Source organism: Pelobates fuscus, chromosome 1 (assembly GCF_036172605.1).
Source record: "Pelobates fuscus isolate aPelFus1 chromosome 1, aPelFus1.pri, whole genome shotgun sequence".
NCBI classification, from domain to species: domain Eukaryota; kingdom Metazoa; phylum Chordata; class Amphibia; order Anura; family Pelobatidae; genus Pelobates; species Pelobates fuscus.
The window spans coordinates 65,549,577-65,569,120 of record NC_086317.1 but is presented as its reverse complement, the minus strand read 5'-3'; the positions used below and the strand labels follow the sequence as shown (position 1 = coordinate 65,569,120).

General features: G+C 37.6%; 1 protein-coding gene across 1 annotated transcript in view; it reads right to left on the bottom strand.

Moving 5' to 3' along the window:
• The window catches only part of GRPR (gastrin releasing peptide receptor), a 116,605-nt gene that overhangs the window by 8,630 nt on the left and 88,431 nt on the right, over positions 1–19,544 (bottom strand). The window contains exon 2 of the mRNA XM_063449210.1: positions 16,766–17,117. Coding sequence (XP_063305280.1) covers positions 16,766–17,117 — 352 coding nt within the window. The remainder of the gene's footprint in view (positions 1–16,765; positions 17,118–19,544) is intronic.

Below are 19,544 nucleotides of genomic sequence, written 5' to 3'. Positions count from 1 at the left end.
ACTGGGTGAAAGTGTTGTGGTCAGATGAAACCAAAATCGAGTTCTTTGGCATCAACTCAACTCGCCATGTTTGGAGGAGGAGAAATGCTGACTATGACCCCAAGAACACCATCCCCACCGTCAAATATGGAGGTGGAAACATTATACTTTGGGGGTATTTTACTGGTAAGGGGACAGGACAACTTCACCGCATCAAAGGGACGATAAACGGGGCCATGTACCGTCAAATAAGCCAGGGCATTGAAAATGTGTTGTGGATGGATATTCCAGCATGACAATGACCCAGAACACACAGCCAAGGCAACAAAGGAGTGGCTCAAGAAGAAGCACATTAAGGTCCTGGAGTGGCCTAGCCTGTCTCCAGACCTTGATCCCATAGAACATCTGTGGAGGGAGCTGAAGGTTCGAATTGCCAAACGTCAGCCTCAAAACCTTAATGACTTGGAGAAGATGCACTAGGAAATATCGAGCATCTTGGTTAAAAATGCCTAAACTCCCAAGGTATCCCTGCATCATCAGTCCTCTTGTCCCTGGTCAATATAACCTTGCCCTTGAAAATGTTTAAATATTATAATTTTACTTCATACTTATATGATCAAGTGTTGCCAAATGAGGCCAGTGAATCTTGTATACAGGAAATCAGATCTGATATAGTGTAGAAAAGATAACCCAGTGGATTAGCTGAATTAAGAATATTTTTGTGTTTATTTCCTTAATAGCTACATGATGACTGCTTGTGTCACAGCTGTTTCTATGCACTCAGGAAAGCATAATTATCAGTGTTTTATTAAATTAAACTTTTCATTTCAGAATCAAGTACAAAGCCATGCGATAAAGCAAGAAAGCTAATGAAAATAAAAGGTTTCAAATGGAAAAAAAGGAGAACATTATGTCTTTGGTTTTGCTGTAAGAACTTGTACAACTTATTATTTATTTATTATTTACGTATTATTATTATTATTATTAATAATAATAATTATTTTATATAACTCTCAAGTTTTATACAAATATAAACTTTATAAATATTATTGCCATTTATATAGCGCCAACAGATTTCGTAGCGCTTTACAATATTATGAGGGGGGGGGGGGATTTAACTATAGATAGGACAATTACAAGAAAACTTACAGGAACGATAGGTTGAAGAGGACCCTGTTCAAATGAGCTTAGTCTATAGGAGGTGGGGTTTAAAACACATTAGGACAGGAAATAGCAATCAAATAAGGTGTGAGTGAAGCAGAGCTGGAGGAGAGAGTAGAGTGCTGCCCTTTAGGAACGAACAAGACACAGGTATGTGAGGTAGAGGTTACTTTGGGAGGCCATAAGCTTTCTTAAAGAGATGGGTTTTAATGCACTTTTTAAACTTTTGAAGCCGTCCACGACAAGTCCTGCAAGCATGAGTTGGCCGTACGGGCGCAAGCAGCGGACAGGAGAAGGTCACGGGCACAGTGGAGAGACCAAGAAGTGGTACACCTATGGATCTGTGAAGAGATATAAGAGGGGCTAGAATTGTTCAGTGTTTTATAGGTATGGGTTAGCACTTTTAATTGACTCCTATAGGATACAGGAAGCCTAGGTAAGGACTGACAGAGGGGTGAGGTGTGAGAGGACCGACTAGAGAGGAAAATCAGTCTGGCGGCAGCATTCATTACAGACTGTAGCGGAGAGAGTTACAATATTCCATGCAGGAAATTACTAGTGGATTGACAAGTTCCTTGGTAGCCTCTTGCGTAAGAATGGGGCAGATGCAAGGCTATGTTTTTAAGATGGAACCTACAGAATTTGGCAAGATACTGGATGTGAGGCTCAAAGGTGAGGCCAGAATCAAGTATGACGCCAAAAAAGCGCGCTTGCAAGGATGGACTTATGTGGATACCACTAACTTGAAGGGAGAGCGAAAGAGGAGGATCAGTATTAGGAGGAGGAAAGACAAAGAGCTAAATTTTAGAGAGATTGAGTTTGAGAAAGCGGTAGGACATCCAGTCAGAGATGGAAGAAATGCAAGCAGTGACACGTTGCAGGACAGCAGGGGAGAAGTCTGTGGAGGAGCGATATATCTGGGTGTCTTCAGCGTGCAGGTGGTAGTGGAATCTAAAAGAGGTAATCGGTTGCCAAGAGAGGTAGTATAAAAAGAAAATAGAAGGGGACCAAGGACAGAGTATTGGGGGACTCCAACCAAAACAGGACGAGGGGAGGAGGTGACATTAGAAAAGGAGACACTGAATGAGCGTTGGAAGAAATAAGAGGAAAAACATGAGTGGACAGAGTCACAGAAACCGAGTGATTGAAGAGTTTGAAGAAGCAGAGCATGATCAACGGTGTCAAAGGCAGCAGAGAGGTCAAGAAGAATTAGTATGGAGTAGTGGCCTTCAGATTTAGCTGTGATTAGGTCATTAGCAACTTAGATAAGAGCAGTCTTAGTAGAGTGGAGGGGGCAGAAACCAGACTGAAGAGGGGCAAGGAGAGAGTTGGAATTGAGGAAGTGAGACATACGGGAAGTCTTTTCAGAAGCTTTGAGTAAAAAGGAAGCTGGGATATGGGACGAAAGTTTGAGGGGGAGGACGGGTCAAGAGATTTATTTTTTTCAGAATAGGTACTACAGTGGCATGTTTAAGGTCAGCATGGACAATGCCAGATGAGAGAGAGCAGTTGAAGATGTGTGTCAAGGAAAGCACAAGACAAGAGGAGAGAGATCTGATAAGGTGAGATGGGACAAGATCGAGTGGCAAGTGGTGGGGCAAAAGGAAAGGAGAAGCAAAGCCACCTCTTGTTCAGTAGCCGGGGAGAAAGTCTGAAGGATAGGAAAGGCATGATATACATGTGGTTGAGAAAGAGAACGACAGGGTGGGGAGAATACTTTCCTTAGCTGTTCAATCTTGTCGGTAAAGTAGCATGCAAAGCTATCGGCTGTAAGGTTAGTTTGGGGGGGGGGGTGGCCACAGCAGGGCAAAGAAGAAAGTTAAAGGTGTCACAGAAATGCCTGGGATTGCAGGAGCATGGACTAATGAGAGAGGAAAAGTATGATGGTTTGGCTAGGACAAGGGCTGTGCTGTATGAATCTATAATGGAGAAAGTCTGCCTGGGTGCGAGACTTCTTTCAAGAGCCTCCAGCACAACGGGAGCATCTTTGCAGGTAGCGTGTTGATTTAGTATGCCCCAGTTTGGGGAGTGTCCTCCTCGAGGTGCATGTTTGTAGCAGGGCTGCAGCGTTCAAGGCAGAGGTGAGGGTAGTGTTATATGTGGAGATGGCTAGTGAGGGACAGGAGAGGGTAGTGATGGATAGCAGTTGTGAATCAATATCAGCTGACAGCTGCAGGAGGTCAATAAAATTAAGGTTCCTCCTGAGTTTAGGGGGTTTAGGGCTGAGGTTGTTGGATGAGGGGTACTTGAGAGCAAATGGTAAGAGATGGTGATCAGAGAGAGGAAATGGAGTGTTGCAGATATTAGATACTGTACATGCATAAGAGAAAATTAGGTTGAGGGTATTGCCAGCTACATGGGTGGGAGAATTAGCCTACTGTGATAGCCCGAAGGAGGAAGCAATTGAAAGTAGTTTAGAGGCTGCTGAGGTGAAAGGTGGTTTAATGGGAATATTAAAGTCCCCAAGAATTAGGGATGGAATATTAGAAGAGGGAAAGTAGGGTAGCCAGACAGCAAAGTGGTCAAGAAAGAGGAGAGGGAAACCAGGGGTGCGATAAATAATGACAATGTTATCAGAGGGTTTGAAAAGCCAAATCGAATCAATTTCAAATGATAGGAAAGAGAAAGAGAGGGAAGGGTGGGATGGGTAGAGGCTTGAAGGAGCAGTGAGGTGTGAGAAGAAATCCTACACCACCACCTTTACATTCAGAGTGTCTTGGGCTGTGGGTAAGTTGAAGACCACCAAAGGATAAAGATGCAGGGGTAGCAGTGTCAGAGTGGGAGAGCCATGTTTATGTTAAGGCTAGTCAATCTAGGGGAGGAGAGATGAAGAGGTGGACAACAGTGGATTTTGTAATATTGCAAACAGAGCGTGCATTCCAGAGGGCAGTATTTGAGGAGGATTTAGAGGAAGAGTACCATGAGATGGGTATGAGATTGGTGTGGTTCCTTGAGTTAGTACGTGGTGGGTGTGCTGAGATGGGACCGGGGTTTGGAGAGACATCACCAGCAGCTAGGAGCAGAAGGATAGAAAAGAAGTGAAAGTGGAAGTAGGGTTTGAAAGTTGTGTAGGAGGGCATGTATATAGAGGATTTGGGAGGAGCTGGAGGAGATAGGCTGGAAAGGTATATGTAGAGTGAATTGGATGAATAGAGAGGGACGGGGAGTAAAGAGGAAGAACTGAAGATGGTGTTGCCAGGGAGAACATTATTTAGAGAAATGTGTTTTGTTATATAGATATGAAGATTATACATTAGCACATATATAATCATAGACACACACACTAAATGATGCAATACTGTAAGAAAACAAAACAAAATTCAAATAATTTAGCAACAAACATCATCATAAACTTTAATGGCGGCATCTGTAGATATATTGTTTGGAGATTTTTTCTAACATTATCAAATCATTTGGAAAGTTTGGTAAATAAAGGCTATAGTTTATAGACACATACATTATCCATTGATGTATTGTAGATTATATTCAAAATTTTACAAGTAAAATTATGTTAAATTAGTTTTATATGGGAATATGTTATTCAATTGCAAGAGATAATCTAATATTTAATTACATAAAATAATCTAACCGTAGGTGAAAAATTAATGAATAGTGCTTGGCGTTTCCTGAAGGTAAATGCTAGGCTGTATCAAGGTTTAATTTACAGATTGTTTTAATTTTGTACAATTGATAATTTACAGATATTAAAAATCTATCTAAACAACAGGAGTTTATTTGCTACACACATAATTGAAGTGACTTGTGAAAGTATGATAAAAACAAACAAACAAACAAAAAACAATATGTAACTGCATTCCTAAGCTTTGTTAGCAAAAATATGATTAATATTTGAGTTTACAGCAATTTTTAAAATAAATGTGTATATATATAATGAAAACTACTAAGTGGTCAGAAAACACATTCAAGCCTTTTATTATGAATCCTGGGTTGAATTATCAATTTGCAGTAAGTAAACAATATAATAATTGGTATGTTTATTTTTGCATTTGTTTTATATAATTTTAAACTAGGAATAAACATAAGTAAATTCTGCCATACTGTTATTAAAAACAGCCAAGTGATATGTTTTGAAAAGAACACCTGAATTACCTTTTCATGTTAAAGCCAAAAAAATAAGAGAATTTGGCACAAATGTATTTACAGATCTTGCTACTGAAATGTCCTGTTAATAAGGTGACATTGGATGTGTCTTTTACTTCTTATAAAAAGACTTCACAAGGCCAATTTCTAGAAATTCAGCTTGTCATTTGAAGATCTACAGGAAATCAATAATTTTGCACTTAATTAAATCAACTGTCAGCTACCAAAATAAAAATAAAAAAGCAAAGGTAAAAAAATATATACATTAACAGTATCTGTTACAGTTTTTTTTGTATGTTCCTTCTTTAATGTTCATATTATGTAGAACAAAATATATATTTTGTGTCCAGTTATTGTGTTCTTTTTATAAACTTCTTGTGACTCAGTAAGTCCAGGACAGATCTGGAACAAGTTAATTGCCAATCCTAATATTTCACATTATTTTCCTATACAGGCACACAATTCCACAAACTACAACTCAAGTGGTTGCAGCTTCCTGGTATTGAGCAGACAGACACAAGAGAATTAATTATTGCCAGCTGGCATTCAAACATACCTTCCCCAATGTCATACCAAAATGAAAAGCTTTCTAAAATCACGTAATCACTGTATAATGTTGAGGCAAATGTTAAGATAAATATGATCATGTACAATTAGATTTGAAGATTTGTTTTATATATATATATATATATATATATATATATATATATATATATATATATATACACTATTGCTATTTTATTTTCATAAAGCGCCAACAAATTAGGCAGCGCTGTACAATGGGTGGACTAACATACACGTAATTGTAACCAGACAAGTTGGAAACACAGGTACAGAGGAGTTGAGGGCCCTGCTCAAATAGCTGACATGCTAGAGGGAGTGGGGTATAGTGACACAAAGGGTAAGGGTAGGGTAGAAAAGTAGGTTACTTGAAAAGTATTCACTGAGGATCTAGTGGGTTATTTTTGACAGTTCCAGGAAAGGAATCAGGGTGTGGGGATTAAAAGCTGTTAAATTGATATGCTTTCCTGAAGTGAAGTAAACTTCCAGTGATTTTTTTTGAAGAAGAAGTGGAGACTGGGTGAAAGTCTAACGGAGAATGGAAGGGAGTTCAACAGAAAAGGTGCAGCCCTGGAGAAGTCTTGGAGACTAGCATCAGACATGGGAGTACGGACAGAGGATAGACATAGGTCTTTAGCAGAACACAGGGGACAAGACAGGACATACTTGTGTATTCGGGAGAATAGGTAGGTTGGAGCAGCATTATGTAGAGACTTGTAAGCAAGCACCAGAATCTTAAATTGAGCCTTATATCTTACAGGAAGCTAATGTAGAAACTAACAGAGGGGGAGGCGTGTGAGGTGCGGACAAGAAGATTAGCCTCACCGCTGCATTCATTATAGACTGCAATGGGGCAAGCTGAGAACACGTAAGACCACTGAGAAGGGGATTGCAGTAGTCAAGGCAAGAGAGAACAATGGCATAGACCAACACCTTAACCACGTCCAGTGTTAAATAGGGGTGGATACACTCTATGTTTTTGAGATGGAAGTAGCAGGATTTGGCTAACAGATGGACATAAGGGGTAATGGAGAGGTTGGAGTCAAAGAGAACACATAGGCAGCAAGCCTGTGAGGTAGAGGTGATGGTAGTGCTGTTGACTTAAAGGGAGACAGACACGGGAGTAGCAACACTTTTTGGACAGGTTAAGTTTAATAAAGTGAGCAGCCATCCAGTTGGAAACAGCAGAGAGGCAGTCAAAGATGCGAGTCAAGAGGGGCAGAGAGAGATCAGAAGACGACAGGTAGATTTGCATGTCATCCACATAGAAATGATAACGGAAACCAAAGGAACTGATGAGTTTACCAAGGAAGGCAGTATAAACCGAGAACAGTAAAGAACCAAGGACAGAATCTTGTAGAACACCAACAGAGAGGGGTTAAGGAGAAAAGGCAGAGCCAGAGAAAGAAACACTAAAAGAGATGGAGCACCAGGAGAGAGCAATATCCCATGAATGAGCTTACAGAGGATGAAAAAAAGCTGTTGATGATCAACAGTGTCAACAAACATACATAGATAGTAAAGGAGAATTATGATAGAATAGTGACTGAGATTTAGCAGCGTTTACGTTGTTAGATACTTTGGTCACGGGCATATAAACAGAGTGAAAAGTGTGGAATCCAGACTGTGTGTCAGAGAGATGGATTTAAGGAAGTCTGTCAATGTTGCATACACAATTCTCTCTTGGATCTTGGAGGCAAACGGCAGTGGCGAGATAGGGTGGGTGGGGAGTTGGGGTCAAGGTTGGGCTTTTTCAGAACCTGTGTTATGGTTGCATGTTTGAAGGGTGAAGGAAATTGGCTAGAGAAAAGTGAGAGATTCAAATTTTAGTGAGAGGGAGAGCAAGAGAAAGAGACAGAGGATGAGATATGAGGGAGTAGGATTGAGGGAACAGGTGATGGGGCAGGAGGACCGGAGCAGAGCAGAAACTTCTTCCACTGTAGTAGCTGAAAATTAGATGAGCATAGAGCAGTGGAGGGAGTGGGGTTGGTAGAGTAGGGAGAGAAATTAGAGATCTATTCCATGATTGTAGAAATCTTCTCAGTGAAGTAAGTTGCAAAGTTTGCTGCGGACATGTTGGTAGGAGGAGTGCAGCAACTGACATCTGTTCTAGTTTCAAGCAGGGAACTTTATAACTCAGACTGTGGAAGACAGAGATTATAGGGTCAAACAGGCCTGCAATAAAGCTATGGAATGGAGATGCACAGAGGAGGTAAGTATTGGTCAAGCAAAACAAACATTTGGGTGGATATCAATATAATAAGGAGGGGGGATGCAGAAATAACATGGATAGTTTTTTTTAGAGATAAGTATATAGGTGAATAACATTTAAGTTAACAATATTAAGTAGGGATGGAAAAAAAGTCTCTCTCTCTCTCTCTCTCTCTCTCTCTCTCTCTCTATATATATATATATATATATATATATATATATATATATATATATATATATGTGTATATATATGTTATAATGACAAAAAAATTGGAGATTAAATATACATTGATTTAAATTTACACAAGTAGGTAAAATACAATAAAATTATAACGTCCAACATTAAGGGTTAATAATGTCCTCCATAGGCTACTAGCTGTATGTGATATGGGATCTGTTCTGGTTTCAAGCAGAGAATGTTTTAACTCAGACTTGCTTGTGATATATAACCATCTTTAATTGTTCTACACTTGCAATATATTTTTATTAGTGAAAAAATCATCATCCTTTTTGATTTGTAACAATGATTTAATATAACATAAAATACATTATTTGTTACAAACAGCTATGTGGTTATATTGAATATAAAGTCGTATAAATTTACAAAAGTATTTAGAGTAAAACAAAGTAACAGCCAGATTCCTGTAAGAATAAACACAGGCACTGTTCAATTGGGGAACAAGTGAAATATAACCTGGTATGAGTAAGATATAGAACGGGGGATATTTATAAAAGTGTCACTAACACAAATGTGGATCATCCATATTGAAAATAGTATTACTGTCAGGACTATGTATTGAGTTGGTGAGCCACAGTTTTGTAAAATCCTCCTAATGTGAGTTATGGGAGTTTTTTCTCAAATCACAAGTATCTAGTTTTTATCCCTATCCTTATTGCAAAATTATCCACAAATTCTGGACTTTTACAGAGTTATTCACTAAAGTGTAAAATCAAAGTGAATTTGAAATTTAATGCCAGAATAGCCAAACCAGTCACTCTCTGGTGCTGGCAGCACCAGCGAACCACTAACAGAGTTCAAAGTGGAATTAAAAGGCCTTAAGAAGCTGAACTAGAAGCACAGGTGATATAGAGAATGTTTTCAGTTCAGTTCCTTAAATTTGAAATTCACTTTGAATTCTCATTTTGGTAAATAACCTTTAAGCTTTTATTTACTAAAGTAAGAACTGTCGGAATTCAAAGTGAATTTCACATTTGAAGTCAAAATAGCCAAAGTGGAAACATTTGAGTATTGGGTACCACATCTCATTAATCGCTAGAAATCAACAAAAATATAAATTGCTTTCAACACCATACACCTTTATCACTTTTAATTTTATAAGTTTTCCTTGAAAATATGTGAAATAACTCTAGATTTTTTCCAATTTTTTTTTTATCACAGAACATTTTAGGCTGATGTTAACCACGCACTATTATGAAATTACTATAGAATAAGAATAAACATCTATGTTTTAATAAACACTACTTTTTAAAACAGTTGTTCAGAAAGAAATCATCTATACCTTTTGCTTTGTATGTACATGACATTTTACCTCCTGTCTGAATAAGCTGGATTTGAGAAAAAAAAAATAGTTCTCTAAGGGACCGAAAACCCAGTCTTCTCTCTCCAAACAGATAAGTAACTTTCTTCATTTTCAAATATTGAGTGTTAAGGTCAGATTTCATTTTATAGGAGTCAAGGCTGCAGCTATTATTGGTCCCAAAGGTAAGGAGATCTAACACTGTTTAACAAGCAACGATTGTACAAAACCTCAAGATATTTCATTTGTCAATACATGGCGTATTTGTTATGTGACCAGGGAAATCCATGCTAAAGAGTTTCATGCAAGATTGAACGCTTATAGAGGAACTGTCATATGTTCGGTAATCACAAAACATACCCAAAATGTGCTTTCTGTTAATCTGCATTCTTGTATATTATTTCTTACATATATTTGAATTGTTTAATATAGGTATATGTGTAGATGAAAAATAGTAGATGAATTTAGTATCTTACTTTTTTTTTTTTTTTAACCAATTTTACTGGATTAATGGAATTAATTGTATAATGTTAGGTTTTATGCTTGGCTGATCTTCATTTTTTTCATCTCCCTCTCTTGAATGGTGCCAGCGTTGGAACGTATAGCTTTGATTGCTAATTGTGCATTAAAATATATACCTTTCTTATTAATATATTGCACTTAAAGGGACACTATAGTCAACAGAACCACTACAGCTAAATGTAGTGATTCTGGTTCCCCCCCGCCCCCCAGCTCCTCAATGTGTCTTATTTCTCCCTCAGCATGTGTCTCCCCACCCCCAGCTTCTCCATGTATCTCATTCCCCTCCAGCTTCTCCATGTGTCCCATCTCCCAGCCCCCACACCCCCCCCAGCTCCTTCATGTGTCTATCCCTTATCCATCTCTCCTCTCATATCTGCTTAACTCCATGTAGCATGGCCAAGTGAACCACGATACCGGGTCTAGCAGGAAGTATTTGTTGCCTTCAGTGAGCACTTCCTGTCAAACCATGGTCCACTCGGCCATGCTGCATGCAGTGACTGACAGGAGACAGAAGCACTGTGCTGTGCGCTTGCCGGTCACCAGACGACTGCGCCCCTGGGCCGGTGTACCCTAGGAAATCTTGGTAGGCCAGCCCTGCCCTATGCATCAGCAGGGGTCAACAGGGCAGCTGGGTCCCTTGAGCGACAGGCCCAGTCGCAGCTGCGACCCCTTGCAACCTTGGTTTTTCCTTCTTTTTTCTGTTATCTGTAGAATGCCAGAGTGCTTTTTATAAACAGTGGTACCTTGGTTTACGAATTTAATGTGTTCTCCAGGACATTTCTTATTGCGAAAAATTTGTAAACCGAAACACGGTCTCCTATAGGAATGCATTGAAAACCAATTAATCCATTTCTGGAAGTCAGAAAAAAGTTAAAACAAGCTGGCTTGGAAACCAACACACAATGCAGAACACACAGTAAAATGCATGCAAACAGCCCACTCAGCTCCCTACCTTTCCACCACTTGAAACCAAAAAACACCAAAAAACATCCAAGAAGTTCCAAAACCACTGCACAAAATTTCCAGAATGGCTCCAAAACTCAATGCAAACTCAACACCTCCACACTCCACAACATGTGCTACCTACATACTCCAGCATGCACAGGGGCAGCGCTATAAACCTCCCAGGCGCAATGCATCCTGGGGAAACTTGCTTTCTTATGCCAAAAAAATTGTAAACCGAGGCATTATTTTCAATGGATTTTCATTTGTAAACCGAAAATGTAAACCGAGGCGTTTGTAAACTGTAAACATTTAACTTAATCTGTACATATTGTATCTTTTATAAAGAGATCTGAGTAATTGTAATTTATGAGCCAAGCCTTTGTGCCTTATTTATATAATCACTGATCATTAAGCAGTATTATGATATAATATATCTATCTCTGGTTTCCTTTGTACTTTTAGACTATCATTAGGCTTTTCTTCTTGAAGTTCATCTTACTGTTGTATTTATTTAACTGTCTGTTATCTATAGGCCCATTCAGGTAGCCCTTTTTGCATTGAATAACTGAACTGAAATTACCTACTAGAACAGGTAGAATCTAAACAGAATAATGGGAGATGCTAGCCAATTTGTACACTTAACCTTTAGAACACTTCTGATTCAGTCTGCAGTGTGGAAACATTTTTAACCAGGGCTCTTATATGTCTGTCCTAGTTCTTTTCTGTCACAGGGACCAACGGTCATCTAACAATATCACAGACATCAGAGTAAGATAGTCTGAGGTCACAGTTTCTCAAAATGCAGAGAAACTGTTCAGATCTTGACACCTTCTACACCCAGGCGAATAAAATAAAAAATCAATTTGCGGAGAATGGTTATGATAAAAATATGTTAGAAATGACAATAGATCATATGCCCCTTCTCCAATATAAACCAAAAACAAATAACAAAAATACCGATATTCCATTAATTTGCAATTTTGATTGCAATAATAAACAGAATAGACAAATCACATCTAAATTTTTGCCAATTTTAAAAAACAACTCTGCACTTTATAAGATTTTCCCAAACTAGCCAAGAATAATTTATAGGGGAGCTCCTAATCTTTAGAAAAGTCTAGTCAGTAATCATAGAAAAAAAAAGATCCACCTGGCACTTTTTCATATCAAAATGGTTTATTTGGCTGTCGACTAGAAAAGTGAGATAAGGCATATAAAAATGTCGACATAATAAAAATTAAAAATACAAAATATAAGAGATGCGTACCCTTTAAAAAAACAACAACAAAAAAAAACGTTATATATCTCCTCACCTGTACATGTCATTTATGCTACGTGGGGAGGACAAAATGTCATGTAAGAATGAATAAACATGTACGAAATATAAAAAACGGCTATGAAAAACATAGTGTTTCACAACACGTTAAATCTGTACATAATAGTAATCCACATTTTTTTTTTAAATGTATGGCTATACAAAACATTTAAGCAAATCGGAGAGGAGAAGATATAATTAAAAAGATGCGAGATAAGATGGATCTTCAATCTTAATACCTTTAAGCTCTTCAGGTCTTTGACATTGTTTATAATCTGATTTTTTTTTTAAATAAATATTTTTTGATTTTTTTTAATATTAATTGAAATAGTATTTGCATTATGTTTACATATAAAGAACTATTAACATCATTTTTATGTTTTAATCTTTCTTTTATATGTTGAAATGATTATAATGCTATATGTTATTCACTAGCTGTTTCTTTATCTTTTATACATATGCACTGTGGAGAAGTACCTTGGAATCTGACCTCAGAAGAAGGTGGTGGTTGCCACCTATTTAAGGCGCAGAAGCTGTATTGTTTAGAACCTATATCACGAAAAAAGGCTCTTGTTTTATGTACACTCACTTTATATCTATACTATATGTTTTATACAATATTACACTATCTGTATTATTATTATTTTTTTTATTTTTTTTACTTTTTATGTATATGGTGATACTTCCCTACATGTTTGATGGGTACGTTTTCATGTTTTAAGTGCTGCACTCTCACTTTTATGTTTGGGTGGTGGGGTACATCACCTAAACATTGAGTTTAAGTTTGTGGTTTGTTTTTTCTGTTTGTGGATATTTAGGGGTATTGAACAGCTGCTGGTATTTACCCTTATTTTCTTTACTAAGCACCTATTTAGACTTTTTAGAGTAAGAATCATTTATAATATTCATCAGATAACAACATGGTCAGTTGATTCAACCATTGGTTATCAATGTATTGCTATCAAAAGTATTTTTTCTTGTAATACTCACAGACCTGCTTGAATTGTTTTTAGAACACTAACTGTTGATTATTTGTTAAAGGAAGTCTCCAAACACTGTAACCATTACAATTTAGGGTAGTTATTATGGAGCAGGGAAGCATATAGGTGTAGTTGTATTTGTTTTAACCCCTTAAGGACCAAACTTCTGGAATAAAAGGGAATCATGACATGTCACACATGTCATGTGTCCTTAAGGGGTTAAACCATTTTTACGCTGCAGGAGAGTTGGCAAACAGAATAACACCTGCTATATGTCAACATGCATCTACAGCTGGATGGCATGTATCCTCAAGGCCAATGAATTCTCCCCTTTGAGCAGGTCATTTTTAATCTAATTGCAGATTGTATTATATTATTATTATTATTATTATTTGTTTTGCACATTAAATTGGTACATTTTCATCTGTTATGTCAATTTTTTTCTGTTTTTATGATGCAGGAAAGAATCATACAATCATAGCAGGAGTCTGGGATGGGAAATTAGGTGCTTTGGGAGGCTTTGTCCTGCAATAGGGATGCGCACGGGCAAACAATTCGGTTTGGTTCAGAAATTCAGGTAAGTAAAAAAAAAAGGTCTGCATCGGCAATTCGGACCAATGGCGTTCAATTCAGCAATTTGGAACTTCAGTAATTCGGACCCTAACCCTAACCTGAAACCTAAATCCCTAACCCTAACCACTTGTTTTGCCCCTAACCCTAACCACTTGTTTTGCCACTTTTCAGAAATCACTTCAATTCGGCACTTTGGCAATTCGAACTTCAGACATTCGTATGCATCCAAATGTCCAAATTGCACGAAATACGTCCAAATGTACATTCGGAGCAAAACGAATTGCACATGTCCATCCTGCAAATACTCATTCATTTATATAGGAGTTTGTTGCCAAAGCAAATTATTTATTATTATTTATAGCAGGGTTAGAAATACTTACCTATTGTGAAATATCCAGGTTTCACTGTTGCAAAATATTGAAATCTATGTAGTGGGATTTTTAACTTAAATTATTCTAGAACATGTACATCCAGGCTTCCTTTTGACATCCCATTTTTGTCGGATGAACCCGATCAGTTCCAGAAATAAACAAGTGTGTGCATACATTGTGCATTGTGTATGCATGTACTACTACTGAAATTGCAGCTGACATCAGCACTGAACTCAAGAGGAAAATTAATCCTGCCCTGGCTGTCAACATCAGCAAAAATGATGTCCAAATATGACCTTTCTCTTTCAACTGCCTTATTGTACCCTGCAAATAATCGATTAATAATATATTATTTGAGCAGGGTCCTTATTGGCATTTCTGTCCCTGAACGTCCAACTTGTCTTGCTGCAATTGCTTCTTAGTTTGTCCACTTATTAAAATATTGCTGTGAAATCTGTTGGTTCTTAATATATAATAATAATAATAATAATAATAATAATAATTAAACTATTAAACTACTAAACTACAAAAACTCGCCTTGAGTATATTATTATATAAAGGCAATGCATGCATAACAAAAAATCAATGCCGATTTCCGTTGTTATATTAAACAGAATTTAAATGCAGAACATCACTGCCAGCCTTGTAACATATCAACTATGCTGGCATAGATGTTATTTGTTGCATGCAGTTATCACATTTACTAAACAATGTTTTTCTTATCAGCTGCATTTTATCATCCCTTGATAGGCAGCGGATAATGAACACGAAGTTCTCTACGGCAAACATATTACTGTCTTCCTGGCTAATTTGGCCACAGACAATGACATATTAAAAGCTGTCCGATTATTAAAGGTGTCACATAGACAGAGTGAATCACAGAATTCTGATAAGGGCTATCACCTTGAACAGCAGTGAATTGCCACCAGAGGTTTTATACAATTTTCATTAATAACATCTCTTTTTCTAGCGATAAAGAACTTTGTTATAGAAGTTAAGATCATTCTAAGGTCAGCCCATTAAAAAGACCTAAAGTCGTAAGACAACAGATTGCTTATGCTATTATTGTTTGTACAATATTAAAAGATTCATATTACATATATAAAATGTTATTATCATGTTCCTGGGGGTTTTATTTAATGCTAAAGTTTACTTGAACAAAACACATTTTTATAGTTAAACATTTAATAGTTATATTACTATAAGGTAAAATATAAAAATCTTGCATTCCAATAATACTATTCATTTAACCTATTTTGAAATATTACATGTTATACAGATACTTTGCCCCCCTTCTCCCCTCCCCCCCTTCGCCCCTCCCCCCTCCCCCCCCCCCCCAATCAAACCAGGGCACACAATGCATTTGTAAAGGAGAAGAGAAACATTGTTTTAGTTTTTCCTCTTCCACTAATTGTGTTCAATGACAAATAAGGGCTAAATTTATAATGATGATCTACAGGGAGGAGAGAGAGAGAGAGAGAGAGAGAGAGAGAGAGAGAGAGAGAGAGAGAGAGAGAGAGAGAGAGAGAGAGAGAGAGAGAGAGAGAGAGAGAGAGAGAGAGAGAGAGAGAGAGAGAGAGAGAGAGAGAGAGAGTTCTAGGATAGATTTGTGGATATCTGCTTTTATTATTTTTTTGTTTAGACCTCATAAATACATTTTTGCAAAACATAGAGTTAGAGTAAACATAATATTAAAAATCTTGGTAAGTGACAGTTAAAGAGACACTATAGTCACCAAAACAACTTTAGCTTCATGAAGCAGTTTTGGAGTATAGATAATGCCACTACAGGCTTACTGCTGAAATCTCTGCCATTTAGGAATTAAATCACTTTTGCTTCTGTTTATGCAGTCCTAGCCACACCTGCACTGGCTGTGACTGACAGAGCCTGCATGAAAACAAAATGTTCAATCAGATGTAACTTACTTTAAACTTTTTATCTTCTGCTCTGTAAATTGAACTTTAATCACACACAGAAGGCTCCCAAAGGGCATAGCAAGCTATTAACAGAGCATGAGATGAAAATTCTAAATGAAATAGAATTTGTAATTAAAGAAGTGTAAACATTAGATGACTCTTTACAGGAAGTGTTTAGGAAGGCTGTGTAAGTAACATGCAGGGAGGTGTGCCTGGGGCTGCATAAATAAAGTGATTTCTAAATGACAGAGAATTGAGCAGTGAGACTACAGGGGCATTATCTATACAGGAAAACTGCTTCATTAATCGACAGTTGTTTTGGTGACAATAGTGTCCATTTAAACTGTGTCCTCTCTTCACTATATATTAACCCTTTAAGGATAGAGGATGTACTAGGTATGTCTGACAAAAAACGGTCCTTAACGACTGGGGATGTACCTAGTTATTTAATGATGTCCGTTATGATGAGATAAGAGAATAACGTGTCAAGTCTGCTTAACAAAGGTTCATCAGTGAGCAGCAGCATTTGGTTTGGCCACAAAACAGTCAACTCTTTAAAGATACAGTTGATTCTAAGGAAATAAAATCTTACCTGTCTTCTGACGTGTACATTTCCTTCAACTGGCATGTTATATGCACTTCGAATCAAATTTTTGGCAATAAAATAATAATAAACTGAAATGATAGACAGAGGGATGATGTAGAAGATCAGAAAGGATGTCATTGAATGGATTCTTGGATGTAACCCATCAGAATGTGGGTATGGAGCGCAACTGACAAACGTTTTGTTGTTTTCCTTGTCATGAAACTGATGCATGTCTGAAAATACAGCTTCAGGGATTGCAAGAGTCATGGATAATATCCAAATAAGTGCAGCTTTGATGCAGATCCTGGTTAATGCATTGTTGGTCTGAATGTCCATGGGTTTCACTATCGCCGTGTACCTAAGAGGAAAATCAGAAATATACATGTTGATGCATGTACTTTTAATACTGCAAGAACTGGAAAAAAAAATAGAATTAAAATGCAGCAATTGTAAAATACAGTTCATGCTAAAAGTAAAACGTAAAAGGACAAATAAAACCAACAAACCATACAGAAGTAAAATAAAGTGCCCCTTTGGTATCGTTATACTTAATAGCCTCTGTGCCTAAAATAACACTGGATAATAGCAGAGATGCTAAAACCAATTTCACCAGACTAGAAAGTTGTGTTATGTGTGATTCCTTAACCTTGAAACACTGTCACCTGACTCCAATTTCTGACCACTGCATTTGTGACAATTATAGCAACACTAGAAAAACATAGGTATTGCATCAGCAGTGAACAGAGTGCCATTTATTTTTGATTCCATCTGTACAAAAAAATAAAAAATAAATATTTAGCTTGAGTCAAAAGGAAAGAATTTATAGTAATATTTGCTACATTGATGTTATAGTATTTAGATCTTATTTGAAATGTGACAGAAACACATAAGGCACTTCTTTTTTTTTTTTTTTTTTTTAAGTAAAAAGCCTCCTTTAATTATTCATTTTGAACAAATATAAAACTAGGGACAGGGATACCAAAGTGTTAAGAATACAGGTTTTTTTTTTTTTTTTTCAATTCTCTTTTTATTTTAATTTTATCACCATAATTTCATTGTACAAAAAAATGTTTAAAAATTCATATTCATGCACATAAGGACTTAGACAAAACACAACACAGCCCACCCCCCCACGAGAGCTCCACATACTTTCAAATTATACTTATTTTTTTTCAAATGGTATTGATATTACATTTGTAGTAATTTCTTTTCCCAATTTGACCATAGGCTCAAATTATCATTCAGAAACTTGCAGTGATCCTTCTCCATTTTGATTTGGTAAATCAACTGTATTGTTATTAATTTAATGTTAAATGCGGTATCTCCCTTCCAGTTCCTTGCTATTATTATTTGACAGGCTGTTAAACAATGAATAATTAAAAATTGATTTATTTTATTTAAATTTGGCCATTGATAGTGTAATAGCACTGTTTCAGGTTTTAGAAATATTTTTACTCCACACAGTGTATGGATGATAAATTGAGCCCACTGCCATACAACAATCACTTTTTTACATGACCACCACATGTGGATATAATTTTATAACATAAACTCCCCTCCCCATGCATCATTTCCTCTTTCTTTGCTGCTCCGCACCAGTACAGGTCAGAGTACCACTGCCTCCTGCTTATAGTGGGTGGCTTTGGGATTTATTGCTTACATTCAGTTTTTTAGACTCTATTTTGTAGATTGCACTTGTTAAATTTGGTCATAGATATATTTATCTTCAGTAATCTATTTATTTATTTTCTTGTGAGATTTTATTCTTAGGTATTTATTTATTTATTTAATTTTCTGCCCTTGCTGGTTTTGTTCCATCATGGTGTTTTATATCTTGTGTGATTTATTTGTCCCCTGCAACTTCGCCTGTAGTTTCCTATATATTTGTGGGGGGTCTTTGGGGTCCTTGCTGCCTTTTTCTTGGGCTTGTGCCCCCCCTGCCCGTTTCCCTTGGATTGTGTATGCCTGTTTTTGTTCATGCTATGTGATTCCGCCTTTTACTGGCGGTGTGTGGGCCGCTCGGGGCGTCAGGAGGCTTACTACATCTGCCTCCTTCGACCCCCGAGCTCCGGGACCGCAGATTTCATCTCCGGCGGTCCCATGTACTTTGCCGGCCGCGGGGGTACTCGCGTGCGCTTCCCGCTAGTACCCAGCGGCCGGATCTTCTTTCCCCACGTGGCCGCTCGCCGCGGCCGCCTCCGCCCGCGGACCTCGTGTGTCCGACCGGGCGGGGGAGAGTTCGACCGGGAGAGAGTGCAACCGCACTCCCCCCCCCCCCGTCGGTACTATTCTTTACTTTGCTTGTTGGAGGTCTACCTCCACCCAGTTCGGTTTTCCTGCTGCATGTCAGTTTGTTCTTTCATTAACTGACTACATGCAGTTTGTGCTTTATGCAGTTTGTGTCATAGGGGACAATGTAGTGATTTTTTCCCTTGAGATTTTATGTCCAGATAGATGTATGTACTTGTATATATGTATTTATGTAGATTTGTGTGTGTGTGCATGTGTGTGTGTGTATAGATGTTGAGCTGTGTATATTTAGATTTCTTTTACTGGGGGTACATGCCTATAGGCAGTATACCATATACTGCTCTGTCTGTGACACAGAACTTATTTTACCACTGTAGGCGTACTTCATACGCTTACTTCCTATGGGGGCCTGTACCCTGCATGCACCATATCTACTGTATTAGTGGCCTACGTCTGGCCCATTATTGCATGGTACACCAGGACCTATTATGTCACTCTGATTACTGTGGGTTTAACTGTCATGTATATCGCGGAT